Raw genomic sequence first — 24,862 nt, forward strand, 5'->3', positions numbered from 1 at the left:
GATTAAATCGTGTTTTTGAGCAAGGCTGTGCGCCCACGATGCGGATTTAATGAGTTTCCGTGGCGCCATTTCTGCTGCAAAAACACATCAAAACGCATCTTACGTTGTCTGCCATGTTTCCCAATGATAATCCGCCTGTGCTGTGGATTATCATTGCGGAAAAATCCACAGCACAACCATTTCTTGTGCGTAATCGTGCCGCCATTGCCTTGCATTGAACCGCATAACATCCACCATGTGATGGTCACGCGACCGCTGACGTTGGCGGTCGCGTGACCTGTCAGCTGACTAAATGATGTCAGCGTGGGTCCTTTCTGAACACCGCGGGACGCTGAGGACTGAGCACGCTACCAGGAGGAGGAGACCGGGGGCCGCCGGAGAGGTAAGTATAATGTTTTTTATTTTTTACGTTTTAATTCTTTTTTTTTTTTTTTACTATTGATGCTGCATTTAAAGCAGCATAAGCTGGTCACACAATATGCCGGTTGCATGGATTTATATTGTGTTACCAACTTGTCAAGCACTTTTCCAAGTGATGCTCAAAATCGCTTGGAAAAGCGCTTGAAAAAAACGCATGCGGAAATGCATGCAAAGACGCTTAAAAAATACTTATCCCTGGCAGAAAAAAACGCATGTAAAATTTGCATTTGCGTTTTTTCTGCCAAGGAGATGCAGAAATGCTAAGGAAATTTCTGCATCGTGGGCACATGGCAAAAATTACAAAACAAAAGTTAGGCTAATTTTTTCCCATCATGATTTTTATTGAAAAAAAAAAAAAAAAAGAATTATCCTACTAATTTTACACTGCCCATTAGAACTATTTTAGACTCATATTTGCTGTCCTTCCAGAAAGATTTTTCAGCTGTTTAATTATCATCAGAGGCAGGATTACAATAACAGGCAACACCACTATATCCAGCTGACATCACAGGATCCACCAATCACAATAGATGGAGTCACAGCTCCTTCTTCCTTCACAATGACCTTTGCACATGCTCATTAGAAGCTTCAAGTTTAAAAGAGTCCGAGTCTGACTATTGTGGCTAAAGTACATGTGCTATTTCCTGGAAACTAAAGGAAGTTAGAATCTAAAAAGGTCTGTAAGTCTTCTAATTGTTATTTTCAATACAGACTGTGATATGGAAATAAAATATAATTTAAACAATAGGTCATCTTCTGATTACATAATTCTGTGTGTTAAATAGGTTGGCAACTCTGTATATCATTTTGAGTAATGTATGGGAAAGGGGAATGCACCTAGATTACACACATATATATATATATATGTATATGTGTGTATAAAGTTTTATTATTGTTATTTATATTTTAGTTAATATGCTGATTAGTTCTGCATTATTTATTCACATCATATTAGAGCCAATAAGTGAACTGTAGAAATTTTGGAAAATAGTGCTTGTTGGTCACATGAATACTAATGGTCTTGTCATATCTCACGAAAACTAGGCTGTGGTTATCTGATTTTAAAGAGATCTTGACGCCCCGGCATCCAAAATATGGACCAAGATGTCATAAATATGGTGACAAAAATAGTGTAAAATTTGTGAAAACCACCATTAAAATGGATTATCAGTTTAGACTTTCCACTTGTCACCTAAATAACTAATTCAACTGCTATTCTCCTTGTACAAAACAGGTTGGGTAGCATCAGTGAAATACCATTCCTCTCAAGACTTGTATTAGAATTTTGTTAGGAATGTTCACCTGACATCACGGAACAAGATAAAATAGACAATACAAACTATAGGTCACATTTAGCAGGTGCCTATAGGGTTAAAAATCATTTGCAGTGTGCTTCTTTCAACAATTCTGAATTAACCTTCACTTTTTTTGTTTTTGTTGTAATATTGTGATTTTACTACCTAAAAGGTCACTTAATGAAGCAAGCACCTTGAGTTTTGAGGAGCCCTGGGCTAAAAGACACCTCCGACCATTTTGCAATCAGAATACCCTGCACTGTAGGTCCTGGTCATCAGACATCTGGAAATACTTAAAAGAGTTGTCCGGCCTTAGAGTGACTACAGACCTATGAATGCTCACATCACGCGCACTGTAAGGATTCTCAGATGCCGGGAGTGGGCAATTTGCATACTTCCGGCTACATTCAGACTAGACGTGTCAGGCCTCACTCAATACACTTGTATTGAGAGAAGCCGCACATGTCTAGTCGACATGTGACCACAGATATGCAAATTGCATACTTGCTGTCACGCTCCTGCCACTCCCAGCACCAGATGATCTTCACAGCGCGCATTGTGAGGATTTGGAAGTCTGCAGTCACAGAGTCACAGTCACACTGCAGTCATATAGAGTCACAGTCATACTTTTAGCCTAAGGCTGGACAAACCCTTTAAAGTCATCACAGACACTGGTGTGAACATGTAAACATGGCACACTCACATTTGGCACTCTTGTTCATCTTCAGCTTGAAAATGATATGTCCGATCATCTGTCAAGAGAAATCTTTGTGAATAACAATACAGTACAAAGAAACACATGCATATAACTCGACTGGGCCTATTTCTAGAATAAGACTTAAGTATTAAATCTGTACGACAACAGATGGAGCGGCTACAAGTTCTTATTACAGATTTAAAGTGTTCTTCCCACCTTCATAAATGGGGTACTGTCGGATAGGGTTTGTAAATACAAGAAAGTTTGCAATTTACTGCTTATTAAAATTTTCAGCCGTTCATGAGATACTAACACTTTTCTATTGTTTACAGCTCATTGCCTTGGAGACCGTCCACCTCTGCTAGACAGCAGAACATGAGAAGTACTTACTTGCTCTTTTCTATTGAGCTTGTAAGCACTGTTTGGAAGCTTTACAGAAGTGCTTACAAGCTATCTAGCAACGGTGGTCCGTGCGTTAGGCAAAGAATTGTACACAAAAGAAAAGCGTTAATATGCCAATATCGAATGTAAATTTTTATAAGCAGTAAATTGCAAAAATGCTTGTTTGTACCATGCACTATCCAACAAGAGCCATGTATAAGGATGTAAGGAACAGTTTTAAAGGCACAAAACACAGATTTACATGCCTGTAAAAGGGAATCTGTCAGCAGGTTTTTGTTATGTAATCTGAGAGCAGCGATGAAGTAAATTTTGCTTTGTTCTACAGTTTTTTTGCCTTTATTATTAGTAACTTAATAGAAAAGGTCGGGATCACGCCGGCCCCCGCTCACTTTTCCCACTATTTAACAAAACCTTTCAGAATGGGGTTTCTTGCCACTGTGAATAGAAAGGTTGATGTGCATGTAATATTTTCAATTTACTTCCATTCTGAACTCCGTTTTGGAGCTCCAAAGATGTGAGCTCGCTTAGATCCACATTAATCAGATATTTAGCCTGCGGATATGCTGCAAACTTCAGAGATGGGAAAGACCCCTTTAAGTATGGGCATATAATACTGTATTATAAATTTGCAGAACATGCCATGTTCATGGGGCTTAAATGGCATGTATTACTTTGTTTAATCTACTGCTCGCCTGAAGCCATTCAGTGGCTAATCAGAAGAATCCGAGAGCAACTTACGAGAGATGAGGTCAAAAAATTTCTTTTCTTCGGTGTTGGTTTTCACTTGGCAGGTCAGTAGGTTCAGCTTTGCAGGAGGTATGTTGGGCTGGTAGAGAAAAAAATAAGTGTGGAAAATGACGCAGATGAAGATGATGGTCTTCACTTTCTTAAAATCCATGTTGCATACACCACAATAACTACAGTATATAAGAAAGAAACTTTCACGTACAGTGCCATGGGCTATCGTGAGAAAACCATTTTTCACGGAGCATTTCCTCTTTTGCCAAACTTTCCTTATTCTAAAAAAAAAAATAATAATAAGTGATAATTTTCTATTACATCTGTCTGGACATCAATGTAATATCAGAATGCCGTGAGCACATTGTCTATCAACCAGCACTGACCCATCGCTCTTCTTGGACAGGTAGCCATTCCTCTCCGTGCCGTGCTCCTTGTTTCCTTGAGGTTGGTGCAGGCTGTAGGCAGTGCTCTGCCGGAATTGGGAATCCTGCAATGGAAGACCAGCAGATCAGTGCAGGCTCGCATTGATATTTAGCCAAGAACCCCAACATAATGGGGTGCAGCAGTGACATCTGTACAGAACACTAAATCAATTATAATGTCGGAAAATATATTGTGCATTTTGTGACCTGTACTTCACAGAGCAGGGTCCTTTACATGGGACACTTCTCTATGAGCAAGAGGACAGACGTCCCACATTTCCGTGGTTTCTTGGTTAATCCATAAGACTTGACGGATTCTTACAGTGGACACGGATTCTGCTTACATTTCGCTTATCAAGGCTTTGTTCGAGAGATAGATGTCGGCCGAACAATCATTTGCTCTACAGCACACACATGAAACTCTGGACCGTGGGTCAAATCTGGCCCTCTGGGTGATTATACTCGGCTCAGGACGCCGGGGACTATGTGGGGCCCACTATTCTGTATGGAGCACTATGTGGGGCCCACTATTCTGTATGGAGGACTATGTGGGGCCCATTATACAGTATGGAGGACTATGTGGGGCCATTATACTGTATGGAGGACTATATGGGGCCCATTATACTGTATGGAGGACTATGTGGGGCCCATTATACTGTATGGAGGACTATGTGGGGCCCACTATTCTGTATGGGGGACTATGTGGGGCCCATTATACAGTATGGAGGACTATGTGGGGCCATTATACTGTATGGAGGACTATATGGGGCCCATTATACTGTATGGAGGACTATGTGGGGCCCACTATTCTGAATAGAGCACTATGTGGGGCCCACTATTCTGTATGGAGGACTATGTGGGTCTCATTATTCTGTATAGAGGACTATGTGGGTCTCATTATTCTGCATGGAGGACTATGTGGGTCTCATTATTCTGTATGGAGGACTATGTGGGGTCCATTATAGTGTATGGAGGACTATGTGGGGTCGATTATAGTGTATGGAGGACTATGTGGGGTCCACTATAGTGTATGGAGGACTATGTGGCCGCTTGTCCATAGTGAATCCACATCAACATCTGCATGTGTTTCATAAGGACTGGCTGTGGATTTGCCATGCATTGCACAAGTAGACGTTCCAAATCTCAATTTCAGTTGTTTGGTTTATTTTTTCAGTGTCTGGATAAGATTTGGCAAAATTTGGCCTTTATTTAAATAACTAAACAATCCGTAGCATATCCACTACACGTGAAGATATCCTAACAATGTTAAAGCGCCTCTATAGTTGTCTACCCCTGACACTGACTTACAAGCTAGTCACCTACAGGTGGCACCAAACAGTTTTCATCCAGCCGGAGAGCTAATATGTATTCATGTGGTGCCCAAATTCAATGCATACACTGCCTGATCCTGTAGCATGTGGTTAGCTTGTCAAGGACAATTTCAGATGTGTAAGGATCTCACTTGCAGATCATAATAATCCTCCGATGCAGAACTGAGAAAACAGAGCTGTCATAGTATTTAAGCACCTTTTATCCGGTGTGTCTATAATTATACAGGTGTTGTCACAGGTCCAGTCTATATGAAATTCTGATCTGCTCTCTAGTTTAATGGCTTCTTGCATTTTTTGTGCAGATACAGCAGAAAAATTTGCAGCAAATCCCCAAAATTTGCAGAGGACCAGTTAATTGCCATAAATATGTACTTTATTATATGTGGCGTGAATGCTGCTGGTACATTCTTGAAATATGGCCCCTTCATCTATGCATATAAATCTAGTGGTTAGACAAGTGGGTGTGTTCCTGTCATGCTCCAACTACAAGTCAGATAGCGCACAGCAAGACAGGCAGGAAGGGAAGCACTGCCACTAGGGAAAGATAGGAAGGGCAACCCCTGAAACTTTCCCTGCGCAGTCCTGAGCTCCCTGACTTCCCATGCGGAGCATGCGTCCCTATCCCTGTCTTTCCATAGGCACGGCCCTGGCTAGTGCGTAGGGCAGCAGGAACACTAGTCCTTGTCAAAGATAAAGACACAAAAGGGAAACAGACAAGGGTAAAAGAAACAACATTCACTCAACGCGCACCCAGACTACATAAAAGGTGTAAAGGTAGGGCAGAGCAAACCAAGTAAAGGAAGACACTCAAACAAAGTTCCAAACATATCTCCAGAGATGACCTGTCTTCACAAGGCTCACACCTCCAGCTCCAAACCAGGTTATAGCAAGCTATCAATGGCAACTACTCAAGCTAAGAGGCGAGCCTTTATTGGAGAGGGGAGTGGAGAACTCAGAACCGCTGAGAACTCAGGACGGAGAGCTCTAGGAGACAAACAGAACTGCTTTACCCATGCAACAACAGAGCAAGGGAAATCTGCACAGCTAACTGGAAGACAAAGCAGATCCATCCAGTGCAGTTGCACGTGCAGCCAGACGCTGCGATCTTCTGACCCCTCTCTGTCGCGGCATCCCTGTGACAGTTCCTCAAGAACACACCCACAGAGAAAAGCTGAGGATCACACCCACTTGGCTTACAAGACTAGATTTATATACATGGAAGAAGAGGACATAGCTCAGGAACGGGAAGGAAAAAGAAAAAAAACGTCAGATTCAGGAGAACAACGGCATTTCCACCCTGAAAAAATTGTCCTATTTATGGAAAGCGACTGGTCTGCTTTACTATCAGCACCGCAGCTCAATATCAGTGCAGGCGCTTTCTGAAGCATGGGGATGGGTTATTAAAATTGCATCTGGTGCTGGTACAATATTCCACTGTGGATTTTCCTTTCACAAATCTACATGAGTAATCTGCAGAACTTCAGTCCTGTGTAGACGTACCCCGAGACACAGATTTTTAGGCTATTCTTATAATAGTGAAATGCTCTTTAAGAAACCATGCATCCTATATCAGATGTCTGGTGTCCTTATAATGACCAATTACACAAGAAATCAGGACCACTGTTACGGTCAGTAAATCTGCAGGTTGTTTAGAAGACAGATGAGGAGATGACGGCTCATGCAGATCAGACCTGTACATCCAGTCTCAACGGGAACCTGTTTCTTCCCATGAGCCTTACACTTCCTCTGCATTTCCAGCGTGAAGTCGCTATTTTCCCCCGGGCTTTACTTCACATCTGTTCGCCTGCGTATGAAAACCTCAGTGTAATATAATCCAAAATCGGCTTCTGAGAGACCTCACATTTTATGTGGTTAACCCACACTTACTCGCTTCCTGTGCGAAACCTTGATTCATGTCAGCAGACCAAATAACTGATCTCAGACAGCCATCGTGGGATCTCTGTGCTCTTTAATATTTTAAAGAAGGGCACCTGCCGTAGACCAGCTGGTAATGTTAATTATGCAACTCTGTGATATATGTCCATTCAAAGGTAATGGTAATGGTATTATACAAATTATATGCATAATCGAAGTTTTGGGAGAGAATTTAAATGATTTATAACAAGCGACATGGTTCGGCAGCACAGACCATGCCCATCGCGAGGCTCTGCAGCACAGGCCATGCCCATCGCGAGGTTCTGCAGCACAGGCCATGCCCATCGCGAGGTTCTGCAGCACAGGCCATGCCCATCGCGAGGCTCTGCAGCACAGGCCATGCCCATGGCGAGGCCCGGCAGCACAGGCCATGCCCATGGCGAGGCCCGGCAGCACAGGCCATGCCCATGGCGAGGCCCGGCAGCACAGGCCATGCCCATGGCGAGGCCCGGCAGCACAGACCATGCCCATGGCGAGGCTCGGCAGCACAGACCATGCCCATGGCGAGGCTCGGCAGCACAGACCATGCCCATGGCGAGGCTCGGCAGCACAGACCATGCCCATGGCGAGGCTCGGCAGCACAGACCATGCCCATGGCGAGGCTCGGCAGCACAGACCATGCCCATGGCGAGGCTCGGCAGCACAGACCATGCCCATGGCGAGGCTCGGCAGCACAGACCATGCCCATGGCGAGGCTCGGCAGCACAGACCATGCCCATGGCGAGGCTCGGCAGCACAGACCATGCCCATGGCGAGGCTCGGCAGCACAGACCATGCCCATGGCGAGGCTCGGCAGCACAGACCATGCCCATGGCGAGGCTCGGCAGCACAGACCATGCCCATGGCGAGGCTCGGCAGCACAGACCATGCCCATGGCGAGGCTCGGCAGCACAGACCATGCCCATGGCGAGGCTCGGCAGCACAGACCATGCCCATGGCGAGGCTCGGCAGCACAGACCATGCCCATGGCGAGGCTCGGCAGCACAGACCATGCCCATGGCGAGGCTCGGCAGCACAGACCATGCCCATGGCGAGGCTCGGCAGCACAGACCATGCCCATGGCGAGGCTCGGCAGCACAGACCATGCCCATGGCGAGGCTCGGCAGCACAGACCATGCCCATGGCGAGGCTCGGCAGCACAGACCATGCCCATGGCGAGGCTCGGCAGCACAGACCATGCCCATGGCGAGGCTCGGCAGCACAGACCATGCCCATGGCGAGGCTCGGCAGCACAGACCATGCCCATGGCGAGGCTCGGCAGCACAGACCATGCCCATGGCGAGGCTCGGCAGCACAGACCATGCCCATGGCGAGGCTCGGCAGCACAGACCATGCCCATGGCGAGGCTCGGCAGCACAGACCATGCCCATGGCGAGGCTCGGCAGCACAGACCATGCCCATGGCGAGGCTCGGCAGCACAGACCATGCCCATGGCGAGGCTCGGCAGCACAGACCATGCCCATGGCGAGGCTCGGCAGCACAGACCATGCCCATGGCGAGGCTCGGCAGCACAGACCATGCCCATCGCGAGGCTCGGCAGCACAGACCATGCCCATCGCGAGGCTCGGCAGCACAGACCATGCCCATGGCGAGGCTCGGCAGCACAGACCATGCCCATCGCGAGGCTCGGCAGCACAGACCATGCCCATCGCGAGGCTCGGCAGCACAGACCATGCCCATCGCGAGGCTCGGCAGCACAGACCATGCCCATCGCGAGGAGAATGCACAGTACGGGAAAGTAGAGCAACAATGCTGCTGGCCTAAACTGTCAATCAGGAGCTCCTCGCAGGCAGGAAGACCTGTGAGATAAGTTATCAACAGCCAATCTGTGTGAGTTTGGACACCCGGCACCGCCACCGGTCAGCTGTTTTCGGTGGAGCAAGTAGATCATCAAAACCCTGTGCCCTGACAACCCCTATGACAGAAGCCAGCCACCATCGGCCACCAACTGACTGCCAAGTTATGGGGAAAAAAAACTATAATTTCAATACAATCACATTACAAAATGACAAGTTGTATAACTCGATGCAATTCATTAAAAGCTACGGGTGCACACAACTATAAAACAGTGGGCGTCATTACCAAAAACTGTCTAACAGAAATACTGACCTTGTTACCCATTGCAGCCAATCAGAGTGTAGCTTTCAATTCTCTAAGGCAGTTTAGGAGATAAAAGTGAAGTTCTGATTGGTTGCCATGGACAACAAGTGAGGCCTACTATTTCCTATGTGTGGAGATAATCATCAATGTATTCCTATACAGAATGCTTGTGTGTGTATTGTACAGACAATGGATATTGAAAAACTGTGCGCTGCCATATGACGCATCCGTACAAGATCATGTTCACACCTAGAAGCAGGACTGGGGCCAGGGCCCACTCAGCCCTGAGCGCACAGCATGTATGGAGCAGGCTCAGGACCTGAGCCACACAGCCTGCGTCTAACAGCTAACTGCTGCAACCAGAGAGAGCTCAGATCACAGCAGCTTTACCCCCATAGATGTCGCTGTCAATTTTGAAGCATTTATCATATGGCACGCGATGGAATATGGCTCCATTTATCTCTCACATGTTACATGTGACTATGAGAAAAATCTTTTCTGAGTCTCTATAGAAATGGTCTGAGGAAGGAGGTATAGTATGAGGGCCATATCACCTTCATTCTCTAAATAGGAGCAGACAATGGCAGGTGAGCCTGAAACTGCATCTAGTCTCTTTCAAGTGTGAGATTGATGGAGGTCAGTCCACCTGATAAACACCAATGGCTTATCAGAAGTATCGATCATCGATGTTATATTCCCATAAAATCCCTTTATATCATTTCTCCTGCTAACGACCATCATTTCTCCTCCCAGATACAGAACCCACAAGCTGCGATTCACCTCTAGAAAAATGTGCAGGGATAAAACATGCAGATAAATGCGCTCAGGGGTGACACATGCACTGCAGGAAATCAATGGTAGTAACACACTTACTCTTCTAGACTTCGGTCACAACAGGTTAGAGCATTTGTGAGAGAAAGAGAAAACACATTCATGAGTAACAGAGCAGGAAGACACCGAGGAATTACCCACCGATTATAGGATGCCAGTACAATACACATAAAAATAATAAATTAAAAAAAACAGCATTTTTGACATAACTACTGCATATTATTTGCACCAAAATACGCAATAGCATTCTGCTCAGATTACTGCATTTTTCTGTTTTTTTTTAAAAAGCATTTTCCCTTTTTTAATGCATTTTTGTTGCAGATTTGACACTTTTTATGCATCTGTCACTGCAGAAACACAAGGATTCAGCACTCAAAAATGCAATTGAGTTTTTTTACATTAACTTTTTCAAGCTCTTCATAAAAGCCTACAGGAAAAAAAACTGCAAGAAAAAATGCAGTTAGCAGCCTGTTTATACGCACAGTGGACCGGACTTTTTACAAAATCACATCCACTTTGCTTGAACAGATTTTCTGAGCACAATAGGCAATGTTTACTCTATGTGGGAACATGGCCTTAGACCACTTTGTGGTTCTGAGAAAGTTATGGGGGACTTTATAGCGCTATAAGTTGGAATCAATAAATCAATGGGGTCAAAGGTTTTCACTGCTTCCCCCTCGAAGACAGAGATGGTTTTTCCGTCAGTGGTTATCAATGATTCATAAAGTTCTTGTAAGATGCAGCAGGCTATCGCAGCAGGAGCGGGTGGGGAGGTTAGTAAGATGGCGATAATTATTGGATTTTTACTTTTTTTTTTACATCCTGCTAAAAGTTTTATTTATCTATTTTTAATACTGTTGTGAAAAAACCCTTTAAAGGTGACAGATGAGGTTACTTAAGAATTAGGTAGACTACGCAGCCACGTTATGATTGGTGGGGGTTGACTAGTGGGGCTTTTCCAACCCGGAGTACAAAAAGGCTAAAGCCCCCTGATAGCTTCTCTGCATCACTTGGTTCCCATCCCACCCATAGTGACCCTCCATCACTGACATGAATTGTGACTATACAATTGTCTGTCGGATCTGCATCCAGATTTCTTCTTTCCCAAAATGGATTAAAAATCTGAAAATTTATAGAAACATTTAGAGCTCGCTTATATAAGCAATGAGTTTGTCTTCTAATAAAATCAGATCGTTATGGTAATGACACTCGGCTCAAACTCTGATCAGAGAGTCAGTTTACGGTGATCCGATTGTCTTACATGAGAGAATCGTATCACAGGTGCAAAGACTGAGAACTTAATTCTTCATCTTCTCCCTGGTCTGTATCGGCATAAATCAGTCTGCACTCGGACATCATCAGAGTGCAGTTCGATGTTTTACATGCAGCCATAGACTTATTTGGGTGCGCATAGTCAAATTATCGTATGCACTCAGAGAACAACTATCCATGGACCATAGGGAGATTTGCCACATGCATGAAGTCCCTTAAAAAAATGGGGCTGCACAGTGATACTAAATATTATGCTCCGCCCCTACTTTTGCACACAGGAGGAGGGATCAGTGACATCACACCACTGGGATCAGCTCTTGCCCAACTTTGCAGCTAGTTTGCCGTTGCTCATGTGGGCAAATGTAGGAAGCTGCTCCCTTTAGTACCCAATAGCGGAGAATAGGGAAAAAATCCGAATTTAATTTATCATATTTTCTGCAGTATAAAAATAGTTGCACTTTTCATAAATAAATTTTTTTGTGATACATTCTCTTTAAGTGAATGTGACTGTGTTGCAATTTTCTGTACAGCAGGTGGCCAGCTAACACTACGGCCACTTGACTGAGGTGTGGTGGCGATCTGAGCACTTGGTTCTCCACCAATCCTAGATCATCACTTACTAGAGCAAAAGTAAAAAAAATCTCTAAATCAATTTCCCAAAACAGTGCCACCCTTGTCTACAGGTTGTTAATAGTATTGCAGCCAAGATCCATTGAAGCCAAAGGACTGAGCTGTACTATATACAAACTGCAGACAGGACTGGCGCTGTTTTCTTTAGAAAGAGTCTATGATTTACTAATCCATAAAGCAACAAGTTACCTAGAAGATACTCTACCATCTGTAATACAACATCCAGGCTCACAAGCTCACCTCCTTCTGCTCCACTTGCAGCGCAGTCTTTAGGATGTCTCTTAGTTGGCTCAGTTGTTTTCTTTCTTCATCCTGGACTTGTTTCATCTAAAAAGAAAATAACAGGACACGTCAAATACAAGTTTTAAGAGAAAACTTCAATTAACTCTAAGAAAGAAATAAAATAAAAACCCTAAAGGGCAAGAGGCAGGGCGGACATCGTGACTCCATATTTAAGCATGGAAATAGTCACTGCAGTCAGACCCCTTCCATTAGCAGCTGCAAGTAACAAATTATCCAAGATTAAGACGAGGAAAAAGCCACAGATAAACAGACTTTGTTAGGAATCGTTAATCCAGTCTAGCCGCAGCTCTTTCAAGAACAAGATCCTATTTACTACGTAAGATTAGAGCTCTAAGACTGCCTTAGCTATGACCTGATCCAAGTAAATCCTAATGACCAAAAGCACAGGTCCGGTCCCCATGTGTGTGTGTAAGATCTCAGTGTCTCTCTGTAACCATACATTAGGAAATAAACCTGAGAGGAAATAAATGTAAACCATAATCCAGCCTGAGAAAAACAACCAAACCATCTAAAACCGCATCACAAGGAAAGCTCGAGTTGTAAGAGCTCAGATTAATGCGATTTTCTTGATGTTAGCTTGGACGTTCTTGATTAATGTTGGAACAACTTAGGTTTTATTTAGAGTTGAGCAAACCCTGGTCCCGCTGCCATGTTGGCAATCTGTGGCTGTCAGAAAAGAGCCCTGGGAACCTACTCCTATCTTCCGGCATCTTCTGATTAGTAGCATGTCATGCGTGTGTCGCAACAATGACGTCATGGTAAACCTACTAATTGCAAGAGGCGCAAAGGATGCCGGTAGGTGGAAGAAGTTTGTAGGGTTTGGTCTGGCCACCACGGACTACCGATCTTTTTGCTCAACACCAGTTTTCTTACTTTGAGGCATTGATGTCCCTACTTTCGATAAATCCCATTTCTTCCAGCATAATCTACTGAAAGAGAAAATATTCAACACTTAGATGGAAAATTAGAATTAGAAACTGGGAGGGGTATCAAGAGAAAAAAGGTGTGTGAATAAAATTTAACTTTTATTAATACAATTAAAAGATTTATTAAAAATTTTTTTTGTTAAATTGATTATCATACATCAAAAGATGTATATTGGGCCGCTGCTATTGTGAATTCTAAGCGGTGTTGGCCCACAAGATCCTGATTTCAATAGGATAGCACTGATATAAATTATCCACAACCAGTGTCCCTACAATTATTTGGTTGGGTATTATGAATTAATTGTCCCAGCTACCATCACTGTACCTATCAAATTATTTTTGTAGTGTATAAGCCATATATTAAAGTACCATAAGTACTGGTAAGCTGGTAAGTCAATGGCAATATTATGGAGAGACATCTGTTATTATAATTGTGCGAGCCTATACCGGGGAGTTGTCATACAAGCAGCAATAGAATCAGCCCTTAGAAAAAGCCGGTAACCCCGGCAAAACGCGCGTCAGGGACGATCATCCTGATATTTTCAATATGCTAGCACACTAAAGCATCCCATGCTATCTTCTGGCCTTGCCATGTATTGTCACTACCTTGCTGCAAATTACACTTTGTCAGCTAAATACAACAAGCGGCACTTGAGTGAGCACGCTGCGGGAGAGACAGGGTAATTTGATCTCCACGAGATCGATTCTGTTGGTTATACTAGCGGCATTGACCGTGTGTGTACTATCTATATGAAATCAGTGTATGGGTCTTATTTGAGAGGGGATATCAGTTGCTCAAGCTGATTCTATTGCTGCTTGTATGACAACTCCCCGCTATAGGATCACACAATTATAATAACAGATGTCTCTCCACAATATTGCCATTGACTTACCAGCCACATATACAGTCATGGCCAAAAGTTTTGAGAATGACACCAAAATTATATTTTCACATGATCTGCTGGCCTCTGGTTTTTATTAGTGTTTGTCTGATGTTTATATCACATACAGAAATATAATTGCAATCATATTATAAGTACCAATAGGTTATATTGACAGTTAGAATGAGTTAATGCAGCAAGTCAATATTTGCAGTGTTGCCCCTTCTTCTTCAAGACCTCTGTAATTCTCCCTGGCATGCTCTCAATCAACTTTTGGACCAAATCCTGACTGATAGCAGTCCATTCTTGCATAATCAATGCTTGCATTTTGCCAGAATTTGTTGGTTTTTGTTTGTCCACCCGTCTCTTGATGATTGACCACAAGTTCTCAATGGGATTAAGATCTGGGGAGTTTCCAGGCCATGGACCCAAAACCTCTATGTTTTGTTCCATGAGCCATTTAGTTATCACCTTTGCTTTATGGCAAGGTGCTCCATCATGCTGGAAAAGGCATTGTTGGGCGCCAAACTGCTCTTGGACGGTTGGGAGAAGTTGCTCTTGGAGGACATTCTGGTACCATTCTTTATTCATGGCTGTGTTTTTAGGCAAGACTGTGAGTGAGCCGATTCCCTTGGCTGAGAAGCAACCCCACACATGAATGGTTTCAGGATGCTTTACAGTTGGCATGAGACACGATTGGTGGTAGCGCTCACCTCTTCTTCTCCGAATAAGCTGTTTTCCAGATGTCCCAAACAATCGAAAAGGGGATTCATCAGAGAAAATGACTTTGTCCCAGTCCTCAGCAGTCCACTCCCTATACCTTTTGCAGAATATCAGTCGGTCCCTGATGTTTTTTCTGGAGAGAAGTGGCTTCTTTGCTGCCCTCCTTGAAACCAGCCCTTGCTCAAAGAGTCTCCGCCTCACAGTGCGTGCAGAAGCAGTCACACCAGCCTGCTGCCATTCCTGAGCAAGCTCGGCACTGCTGGTAGTCCGATCCCGCAGCTGAAACAGTTTTAAGATACGGTCCTGGCGCTTGCTGGTCTTTCTTGGGCGCCCTGGAGCCTTTTTGACAACAATGGAAGCTCTCTCCTTGAAGTTCTTGATGATGCGATAGATTGTTGACTGAGGTGCAATCTTTGTAGCTGCGATACTCTTCCCTGTTAGGCCATTTTTGTGCAGTGCAATGATGGCTGCACGTGTTTCTTTAGAGATAACCATGGTTAACTGAAGAGAAACAATGATACCAAGAACCAGCCTCCTTTTAAAGTGTCCAGTGATGTCATTCTTACTTAATCATGACTGATTGATCGCCAGCCCTGTCCTCATAAACACCCACACCTGTGTTAATGGATCAATCACTAAAACGATGTTAGCTGCTCCTTTTAAGGCAGGACTGCAATGATGTTGATATGTGTTTTGGGGGTTAAAGTTCATTTTCTGGGCAAATATTGACTTTGCAAGTACAGTAATTGCTGTTAAGCTGATCACTCTTTGACATTCAGGAGTATATGCAAATTGCCATTACAAAAAATGAAGCAGTAAACTTTGGAAAAATTACTATTTGTCTCATTCTCAATACTTTTGGCCATGACTGTATACAACTGAGAGGCTAATAGGAGGCTGTATAAGGGTGATTGCAATGACCATCTCTCATATCGAGATGGTACTTTAATATATGGCTTATACACTACAAAAATAATTTGATAGGTACAGTGATGGTAGCTGGGACAATTAATTCATAATACCCAACCAAATAATTGTAGGGACACTGGTTGTGGATATAAATTATCAGTGCTATCCTATTGAAATCAGGATCTTGTGGGCCAACACCGTTTAGAATTCACAATAGCAGCGGCCCAATATAGATCTTTTGATGTATGATCATCAATTTAACTAAAAAAAATTTTAATAAATCTTTTAATTGTATTAATAAAAGTTAAATTTTATTCACACACCTTTTTTCTCTTGATACCCCTCCCAGTTTCTAATAGTTATACAAATTGGTGGTGACCACTAGTGTGAATACTGTCCATTGTTTTAATCAGAAAACTTATATAAGATGGAAAATTAGATACTCCTGGGTGGGAATATGCATTTAGCCTCATCATGAAGCTGAGATTTATGCCCACAGATGCTGCAGATGTTTGGTAAGAAACAGGCCATTTCCCGATATGGATTTCAACCCATCGAATCGCATGGTTTCCCTTTAGATGGCCAATGCTTAAGGAGTCCATACACAACAGATCAAAGTTGAAAAAAAATTTCCAGTTTCGACTATAATATACGACTGCTGGACTGAGTCGCTTCAACCAACTACTGAACGCTCGTATACTTCCAAAAACCCTGTAGGGGGCTTTGGATTTTTTCAGCCTTGATTTGTACAAGTGGAATGTGTATTGGTTGTAAACAATTTCAATGGTCTAGACAGCCCCTTTAAGATGGTGGTTGATGAAACACTAAGTAATAGGCGTAATGACACACTCATAAATTCTGCCAAGTGTTTACATAAAAACTGGAATGACTATAAGCGCAATAGGGTCTTATTCGGATTACAAAGAAAAGAGTAAAATGGGATTTGCTCACCTGGGGGATGTGAAAGTCACAACTCCTTTGTTGGCTTGTAAGCAAAGATTGCTGCTGCAGATCCACCAAACAGATAGTAAGTAAACTTGGAGATGAAAGTGAATATAAAACCCACGCTGCCGAGGATCCAATATACAATAGGAAACCAGATGCGGTTTTGTCAACACGTTTCGAGGTGATCGTACCTCTTCATCAGGACATTGTCGTTTGTCCTGATGAAGAGGTAGGATCACCTCGAAAGGCGTTGACAAATAAACCCGAATCCATTCCGCATCTGATTTCCTATTGTATATTGGATCCTCGGCAGCGCGGATTTTATATCCACTTTCATCTCCAAGTGTAAATTCTGCCAAGGTAAGTAAAGCCAGGGCACCAGACGCGGACAAATGCATGAAGCAGTATTAATGGGAATGCTGACAAAAGGTTCCTGAAAAAATGCCACAGAGTAAAGGATATTTTAGTAAAATCCTTCGCTTTGTAAAATCATAAGCCTGACCTTGCATGAATGTCTAATTATCACCCAACCTACAGAAACGAGAAGGAATGAAGTGGTGACATCAGCAAGTAACACGGTTTTCACAGCTGCTCCTAGAGGACTGGGTCTGTTTTTTCTATAAACATACGCTTGTACCACAGGACGGAGAAAACATCGCATGAAGTATGAAGCCATGCTGACTAAGTATTTCTCCCCCAAGACATATACTATTTGTGACAGGAAGGGAATCATTTCATTGAGTCCTTATTTCGCAAGACATGTTTGCCAGATCATGAGAAAAAGGTTTTGGGGAAAGGATAAAAATAAGACAGAAAAAGAATCAACGCCTTCGAAATGTGGTGCTGGAGAAGGGCGTTATCGATACCATGGATGACAAGAAGAACAAAAATCTATTTTTAAACAAATCAAGTCAGCCATGTCGTCACTCAAAGCAAAGGATCACCAAGCTAAGACTTGCCTACTTTGGACCCATCATACAAAGAGAGCAATCACTGGAGAAGGACATCATCGTCGGAAGAATAGAAGGAACAAGGAGAAGAGGAAGACTAGCAACCCGATAACTTAATACAATTCAAGCTAACAGCGGAGAAGACCTTGGTGGACCTATCTAGGCTTGCAAAAGATTGATCTTCCTACAGCTCGTTCATCCATCAAGTTGCCATGGCTTGAGATAGAGCCGAAGGCCGTTAATAAATAAAAATTTAGGCCACAAATGTCAGCAGACATCCCTTTCTTCAAGACCCTGTCTTCCATATGGTCCATGGTTATCTTACCAAAGTAATTACTGGGCGAGTTATTGTAAGAAGTAAGTCACCAGTCCATATCAACAGTGCTTGTAAAGATTGGCAGGTGACAACTCCAATCCATACAGAAGTGCTCATCCACTAACTAAAGTGCTTGTTGAAAAATTGATTAGATCCTATAATCGGTATATACTTTTACCGGTTACACCTTAAAGAGGACCGATCACCTTCTGGAAAACTTAAGGTAAAAGGAGACCAAAATATATAAAAGCACTTATCAAAAATATATCATAAGGAAAAGGAGGAAATTTACTTTCCAATTTACTAAGAACAGCTCTGTTCTTTTAGGAGAGCGAGGCTGAAGTACACTGCGTCACTATCTTTGTGAGACTTCTTGCTTCTGAGCTTGGAGATAGCACAGTAAAGGGAGGGGAGACTGTGGCAGCAAGGAAACACAGAGGAGATCTGTGCTGCTATCTTACTTCATGCTGGATGTAGCGATATATGATGCAATGGAAGATGGATTCCTGTGTATTATGGAGCAGCAGGGAGAGGAGGCGACTCGAAGACACAGCAACAGAGGTAACATGTCACAGCTCCTTTTCAGTGAGACTACTTTGGACTTTATGTATATGGTGGTGAAACTGCTCCATTTGTACTTCAAATTTTGGTAAATCTACGAGAAAAATAGGTGAATCCATCCTACTGTATTGTATAGAACAGCATCAAAATGCAAAACCCTGATCTGAGCACAAAGCTCCCTTTATGCTGAATCTTGCCATATTCTGCACTCACTGGTAAAAGTAAAGTAAAACCTATGTCCCTGTAATACTGTGGGAAGTCATCTGATTTGCAAATGATATGCATGTGAAAAAATAGAATTAGACTTACCGGTAATTCGGTTTCTAATAACCCACCACGACAGCACACAGGAGGATGTAACCCCACCCTAATAGGGACAGGAAATACGAAGAGGTTTAAATAGCCCCTCCCACATCCTCCCTCCAGTGTTATTACAAAGGACCACAAGAGTATAGATGCTTCAAAATATTTTTTATTTCTACTGATCAAGCTGTCGTAGAAACAATAAGCGAGGGGGAGGGAATTACTCGTGCTGTCGTGGTGGGTTATTAGAAACCGAATTACCGGTAAGTCTAATTCTATTTTCTCTAATAACCCCCCAGACAGCACACAGGAGGTATACCAAAGATATACTAGGGAGGGACAATAGCCTGAAGGACCTTCCTTCCGAAGGCTAAATCTCCAACAGACATTAGGTCTAGTCTGTAGTGTTTGGAGAAAGTATGAATTGAGGACCAAGTAGCAGCTCTGCAAATCTGTTCGATGGATGCGCTGGCTTTTTCAACCCAGGAGACAGATATCGCCCTTGTAGAAAGGGCCTTGAGCTTTGCTGGAGGAGGTAGATCCTGGATCTAGCAAGCGTCCGTAATCGCCCTCTTAATCCAGTTGGCTATTGTGGATTTTGCGGCTTTCTTTCTTCTGTTTGGACCTTGTGTATGGACAAATAGGTTCTTGTCTTTCCTTCCTTCTTCTGTTTCCTGAAGATAGTGCAGTACTATTCTCCGAACGTCCAAAGTGTGGAATTCCATTTCTTTTTTGTCTTTTGGGTTGTCACAAAATGATGGAAGGATTATCTCCTGAGATCTGTGGAAATTTGAGACCACCTTAGGTAGAAATGAAGGCTGAAGTTGGAAAATTAGACGATCTTCCAGGATTCTCAGGTAGGGTTCGTTGACCGAAAGGGCCTGTACTTCACACACTCTTCTGGCTGTAGTTATTGACACCAGGAAAGCCATTTTCCAGGTCAGCCTGTCCAGTCTTATGGCTGATAAGTGCTCAAAGGGTGGAAGGGTTAATCCTTTCAAAACAATGTTAAGGTCCCAGGGGGGAACCAAGTCTGTTGCTCTAGGGTGGATGTGGGTGGCTGCTGTCATAAATCTTCTCACCCACTGATGTTCCGCTAATCTTTGATCGAAGTATGAACTTAACGCCGCTACCTGGACCTTAAGAGTACTAGGTCTGAGACCTTTGTCCAGACCTTCTTGTTAAAAATCTAGAATCTGAGCCACATCTGCTCTATGAGGGTCTGGGCGAGTGGGTGCACACCACCTTAGGAAGGTTTTCCAGATCTTATGGTAAATGGTGTTCGTTACAGGTTTCCTGCTCCTCTGAGAGTTTTGATGACATTCTCTGAGAGGCCTCTTGTTTTTAATATCAGGAAATCAGAAGCCAGGCAGTTTGGTGTAGTCTCTTGGGATACGGATGGTGAATCGGTCCCTGGAGAAGGAGATCTTTGATGGGAGGAAGTATTAGAGGGCTCTCCACACACAGACTGGTTAACGTTCCGGACCAACTTCTTTTTGGCCAGCGAGGGGCCACTAGGATTACTCTGGTCCCTTCGGTCCTTATCTTCTGTAAGGTTTTTGAAAGGATAGGCAGTGGGGGAAAGGCATACGCTAGTTTGAATTCCCATTTGTAAGCGAATGCGTCCACCCCCAAGCAAGGGCCGTTTGGATCCAGGGAGAAATACTGAGGTACTTTCGCGTTCTGGTGTCCGGCGAAGAGATCTACCTCTGGATAGCCCCATCTCTCGACCAACATCTGGAAACGTCTGGGTTTAGGCTCCACTCCCCTGGATGAATCTTTGTTCTGCTTAAGAAGTCGGCCTGGACATTGACTGAACCTTTGATATGAAGAGCCGACAGGGATAGAAGATGTTCTTTGGCCCAGGAAAATATTCTCGCCGAGATTGCTTTTAAGCTTTTGTATCTTGTGCCCCTTGATGACGAAGGTGGGCTACCGTGGTGATATTGTCTGAAAATATCTGAACGTGAGATTTCTGGACCAGAGGCTCTGCTGCTCTGAGGACTTCCTCTACGGCTTTTAGTTCTCTGAAATTTGATGAGCGTTGACTCACCTCTTTGGTCCATATACCCCCTGAAATAACTCTTGGGAGACTATGGCTCCCCATCCCTTCTCGCTGGCATCCACCTTTATGGTTACCAGAGGATTGTGGATCCATGGTACTCCTCTGTTCAGATTCTTTACGTTCAGCCAGCAGAATAGAGAGGTCCTTACCAGCGGAGGTATAGGGATTCTCCTGTTCAGAGACCGTGGGGATCCGTCCCAATTCGTAAGGATGTGGGTCTTTAATGTTCAGGTATGTGCCTGAGCCAAGGCTACCATCTGAATACAGGATGTCAGAGACCCGAGGACCGACATGGCATCTCTTAATGATACTGATCTTCTGCTCCTTAGGACATTGATCTTTGCTTTCATCATAACCTGTTTTTGTTTGGGCAGGAATGACATCTGGCTGTGGGAATTCAATAGTACTCCTAGAAATGTTTTTGTCATGGAGGGAACCATATCCAATTTTTTGTGGTTCACTAACCAGCCCAGAGACGATAGGATCTGAGTGGTCCATTGTAGATGTTCTCGGAGTACTGGTACTGAGGGCCCGATTAATAACAGGTCGTCGAGGTATGGTACTATTGAAATGTTCTGACCCCTGATATAAGCCATGACTTCTGCCATGACTTCTGCCATGACTTCTGCCATGACTTCTGCCATGACTTCTGCCATGACTTCTGCCATGACTTCTGCCATGACTTCTGTAAATATTCACGGGGCTAGTGAAATTCCAAATGGGAGAACATTGAATTGATAGTGGACTATTGGTTCCCCGTGAGCCACTGCGAATCTTCGGAACCTCCTGTGAAGTGCATGTATAGGGATGTGGTAATATGCATCCTGGAGGTCGATTGTGGCCATGACATGGTCCTGTCCTATCAGGGGGACCGACGACCTGATGGATTCCATCTTGAATCGTTGTTAGTGGATATACTGATTCAGTGGCCTTAGATTGATTATAACTCTGAGAGCCATTTGTTTTTTCTATTAGGAAGACTCTTGAATAATGTCCTGTGCCTATCTCTCTTGTAGGAACCAGGGATATCACCCCTGAGGACAATAGGTCTGTAAGACCGGACATCAGGGTGGCCTGACGACTCTGAGAAGCGAGCTGTGTTAACTTTATCCTCTCTGGAGGATAGGAGGATAAATTTATTTTTACTCCGAACCCAACAATCCTCAGGACCCATGGGTCTGAGCAAATTTCTTTCCACCGAGGGAGAAAATTCGAGATGCGGCCCCCGACTGTCCTGAAGTCATGGTCTGTTTGGATGTTGATTTTGGGAGAGAAAGATTTTTGCCTCCTCTACCTTTTGGGTAGCTCCGTCATCCTGTTTTCCCTTTACCCCTATATTGAGGGGTCTGCTCTTGGGAGGGACGAAAAGGCCTTTTCCTCACATTCCTAGGTTCCGGGAGGGCCTTCTTCTTGTCTGAGGCCTTCTCTAGAAGATCATCTAGGGCTGGCCCGAACATGTATTTCCCCTTAAAGGGGATGGAACACAACTTCATTTTAGATGCCACGTCGCCGTTCCAGGATTTCAACCATAGGGCCCTTCTTACAGAGATTGATAGCCCAGATGCTCTTGCCGCCACTCTTACGGATTCTGCAGAGGAGTTTGCTAAAAACCCCGTAGCTTTCTGTAGAAGCGGTAGGGATGCCAAGATGTCTTCTCTGGGGGTGCCCGAAACTAGGTGTTCCTCCAGTTGCTCTAGCCAACGAGCCATTGATCGAGCTACGCCTGTAGAGACTGCTTTGGTGCTTAATAGTGTTGCTGAGGTCTCCCAGGATTTCTGAGTAGTCCTTCCATTTTGCGTTCCAAGGGGTAGTGTAGTTTTCTTTGCTACTTGTGCAATTTGGATATCCACTCTTGGAACTTCAAACCAGCATTCTGCCATCTCATTGTCTACAGGAAATCTATGCCTTAACTCCGTAGGGGTATTTAATCTCTTTTCTGGACATTCCCACTTCTCTAAGACTAAGTCCCTAATACTCTGGTGTATAGGAAACACCAATTTTTTCCTGGAACCTAGCCCTCCAAACATCTGATCCTGTACTGTTTGGGGAACTTTTTCTTCCTCGACCTCCATAGTTCTCCTTACTGCCATGAGGAGTTCCTCCAAGCTATCTGATGGAAAGTAATATCTCTGTCGTTGGAAGTTATCAGGGGTTGGACTTAATTCAACTTCCTCTGGAAGATCTTCCGAGATATATATCTCCTCTTGAGAGTCTTCCTCCCCTCCCTCTGGCGGGCTAATCTTCCTCTTTTTGGCTGCTGAGGGAGTAGATGTAAAACCCTGACTAGGTGAGGGCGTAGGGAGAGTGACCGAGGCTAAGGAGGATTTGATCTCCTGATGTACAATCCCCTTTATGTCCTCCATTAAGGAAGGTTGTTGCTGTCTACATACAGTCCTTGCATAGGGGCTTTCTATGGAAGGACGATAGTTTTTTTGTACAGATGGGACATCTGCGTGGCAGTTTAACTTTTTCTCCAGATGCAGGTTCCTTGTCCGCCTACAAGAGAGGGGGAGAGGGGGAGAAGGGGAGGGGAGCTATAATCACTATCTATTTCCTGCATCTGGGAGATGGACTAACAGTGCCATACTTACTGGGACTGGACAGGCGCTGGGCTCCACAGATGCAGAGCGAGAAGCTTCAACAGACATGGTTTTGTCCTACCTGTAGATGGCTTCCTGCCAGGGCTCCTTTTATGGGCGACCGGACCAGCACCTCCCTCTGTTTAGAGGGCTCCTTCCCAGGTGAAGATTTATGATCACCGGCCGCATTATCGCTCTTTTTCCCCCATAGCTTTTTGATGCGGTCCACAGTGGAAAGCAAAGCTGCCGGAAGTGACGTCATCATCCACCGCCTGGCGTCTGACGTCACTTCCGGCGCCACGGCGTGCGCTCCACATCCTGGAGCTGGCATCGCTGGCACATCCAGCGGGGGAGACGAGGAGGGGATGGACCGGAGAGCTCAGAGAGGCCTCCGGTCAGAAGATCCTGCAGACCTTGCCCGAGAGGGCAGACTGCAGGAGGGGGTCCCGAATCCGGAGGAGACGGGAGCAGCGCCCTGATGAGGAGAGGTAAAGACTGCTCGATCCACCGCTGCCCGGCTAGTAGCTTTCCCCCAGTGCCTGTCGCCGGCCTAACACACCGGGGATAACCTCTTCATCCCTGATAGGGACAGGAAAAACACTGGAGGGAGGATGTGGGAGGGGCTATTTAAACCTCTTCGTATTTCCTGTCCCTATTAGGGTGGGGTTACAACCTCCTGTGTGCTGTCGTGGGGGGTTATTAGAGAAAAATGTTTTTTTATCTTTTTCTCAGAAGCAACAAGCTCTCTTTTAGGCCTAAGAGCGCAGTGAATCTAGCACAAATAAAACCTATATAATGAAAAGTTATGCACATTTCCGATACACTTTGCTGCTCGTTTTGATTCAACAGAAACATTCATGTTTTACAACAAGACGCTAAAATCCAGCGCAGACTTCTACAAACTTCGACATTCTACAGATGTTAATACTTGTTAGAACATCTTCCCTGTAATCATTTATTAAAAGAATTCTCTAATACAAAATGATCATATAAATTATTTTTTAGAAGCCGATGTTGCGTTCTGCTCCTAATTACCATCTTCAGATCCTAATGAAGTCCCTTAAGATCCAGCTCTCCGCAGTGGAGCACACATACAGGAGCTCGACTTGTTATAATTAAGTATCACATATCGTATTGCACAGTTAAAGAAAAAAGGACCAGAGACCAAAAAGCAGGAGCTGTATAGCCCAAGACCGCACACTGGCCTGGCACCCTGTATAACCCAGTGGGCTGGTTGTATGGCCAATATCCGCAACAGTTGTAGTAGTTTTCCAGATTCACTCATTTGGACAGAGTATGGAATTCGGACTTGTAGCGATATATGA

General features: G+C 44.2%; 1 protein-coding gene across 4 annotated transcripts in view; it reads right to left on the reverse strand.

Annotated features, from left to right (window-relative positions):
* Positions 1 to 24,862, reverse strand: part of ASAP2 (ArfGAP with SH3 domain, ankyrin repeat and PH domain 2) — a 238,801-nt gene that overhangs the window by 61,835 nt on the left and 152,104 nt on the right. For all 4 annotated transcript variants that reach the window (XM_073674184.1, XM_073674180.1, XM_073674182.1 and 1 more), the window contains 5 exons: positions 12,317 to 12,403; positions 3,939 to 4,042; positions 3,764 to 3,833; positions 3,553 to 3,640; positions 2,419 to 2,467 (listed from right to left, as the gene is read on the reverse strand). In XM_073674184.1, coding sequence (XP_073530285.1) covers positions 2,419 to 2,467; positions 3,553 to 3,640; positions 3,764 to 3,833; positions 3,939 to 4,042; positions 12,317 to 12,403 — 398 coding nt within the window. The remainder of the gene's footprint in view (positions 1 to 2,418; positions 2,468 to 3,552; positions 3,641 to 3,763; positions 3,834 to 3,938; positions 4,043 to 12,316; positions 12,404 to 24,862) is intronic.

Source organism: Phyllobates terribilis, unplaced genomic scaffold (genome assembly GCF_046119375.1).
Source record: "Phyllobates terribilis strain yellow unplaced genomic scaffold, ASM4611937v1 Scaffold_3__8_contigs__length_932513732, whole genome shotgun sequence".
NCBI lineage: Eukaryota > Metazoa > Chordata > Amphibia > Anura > Dendrobatidae > Phyllobates > Phyllobates terribilis.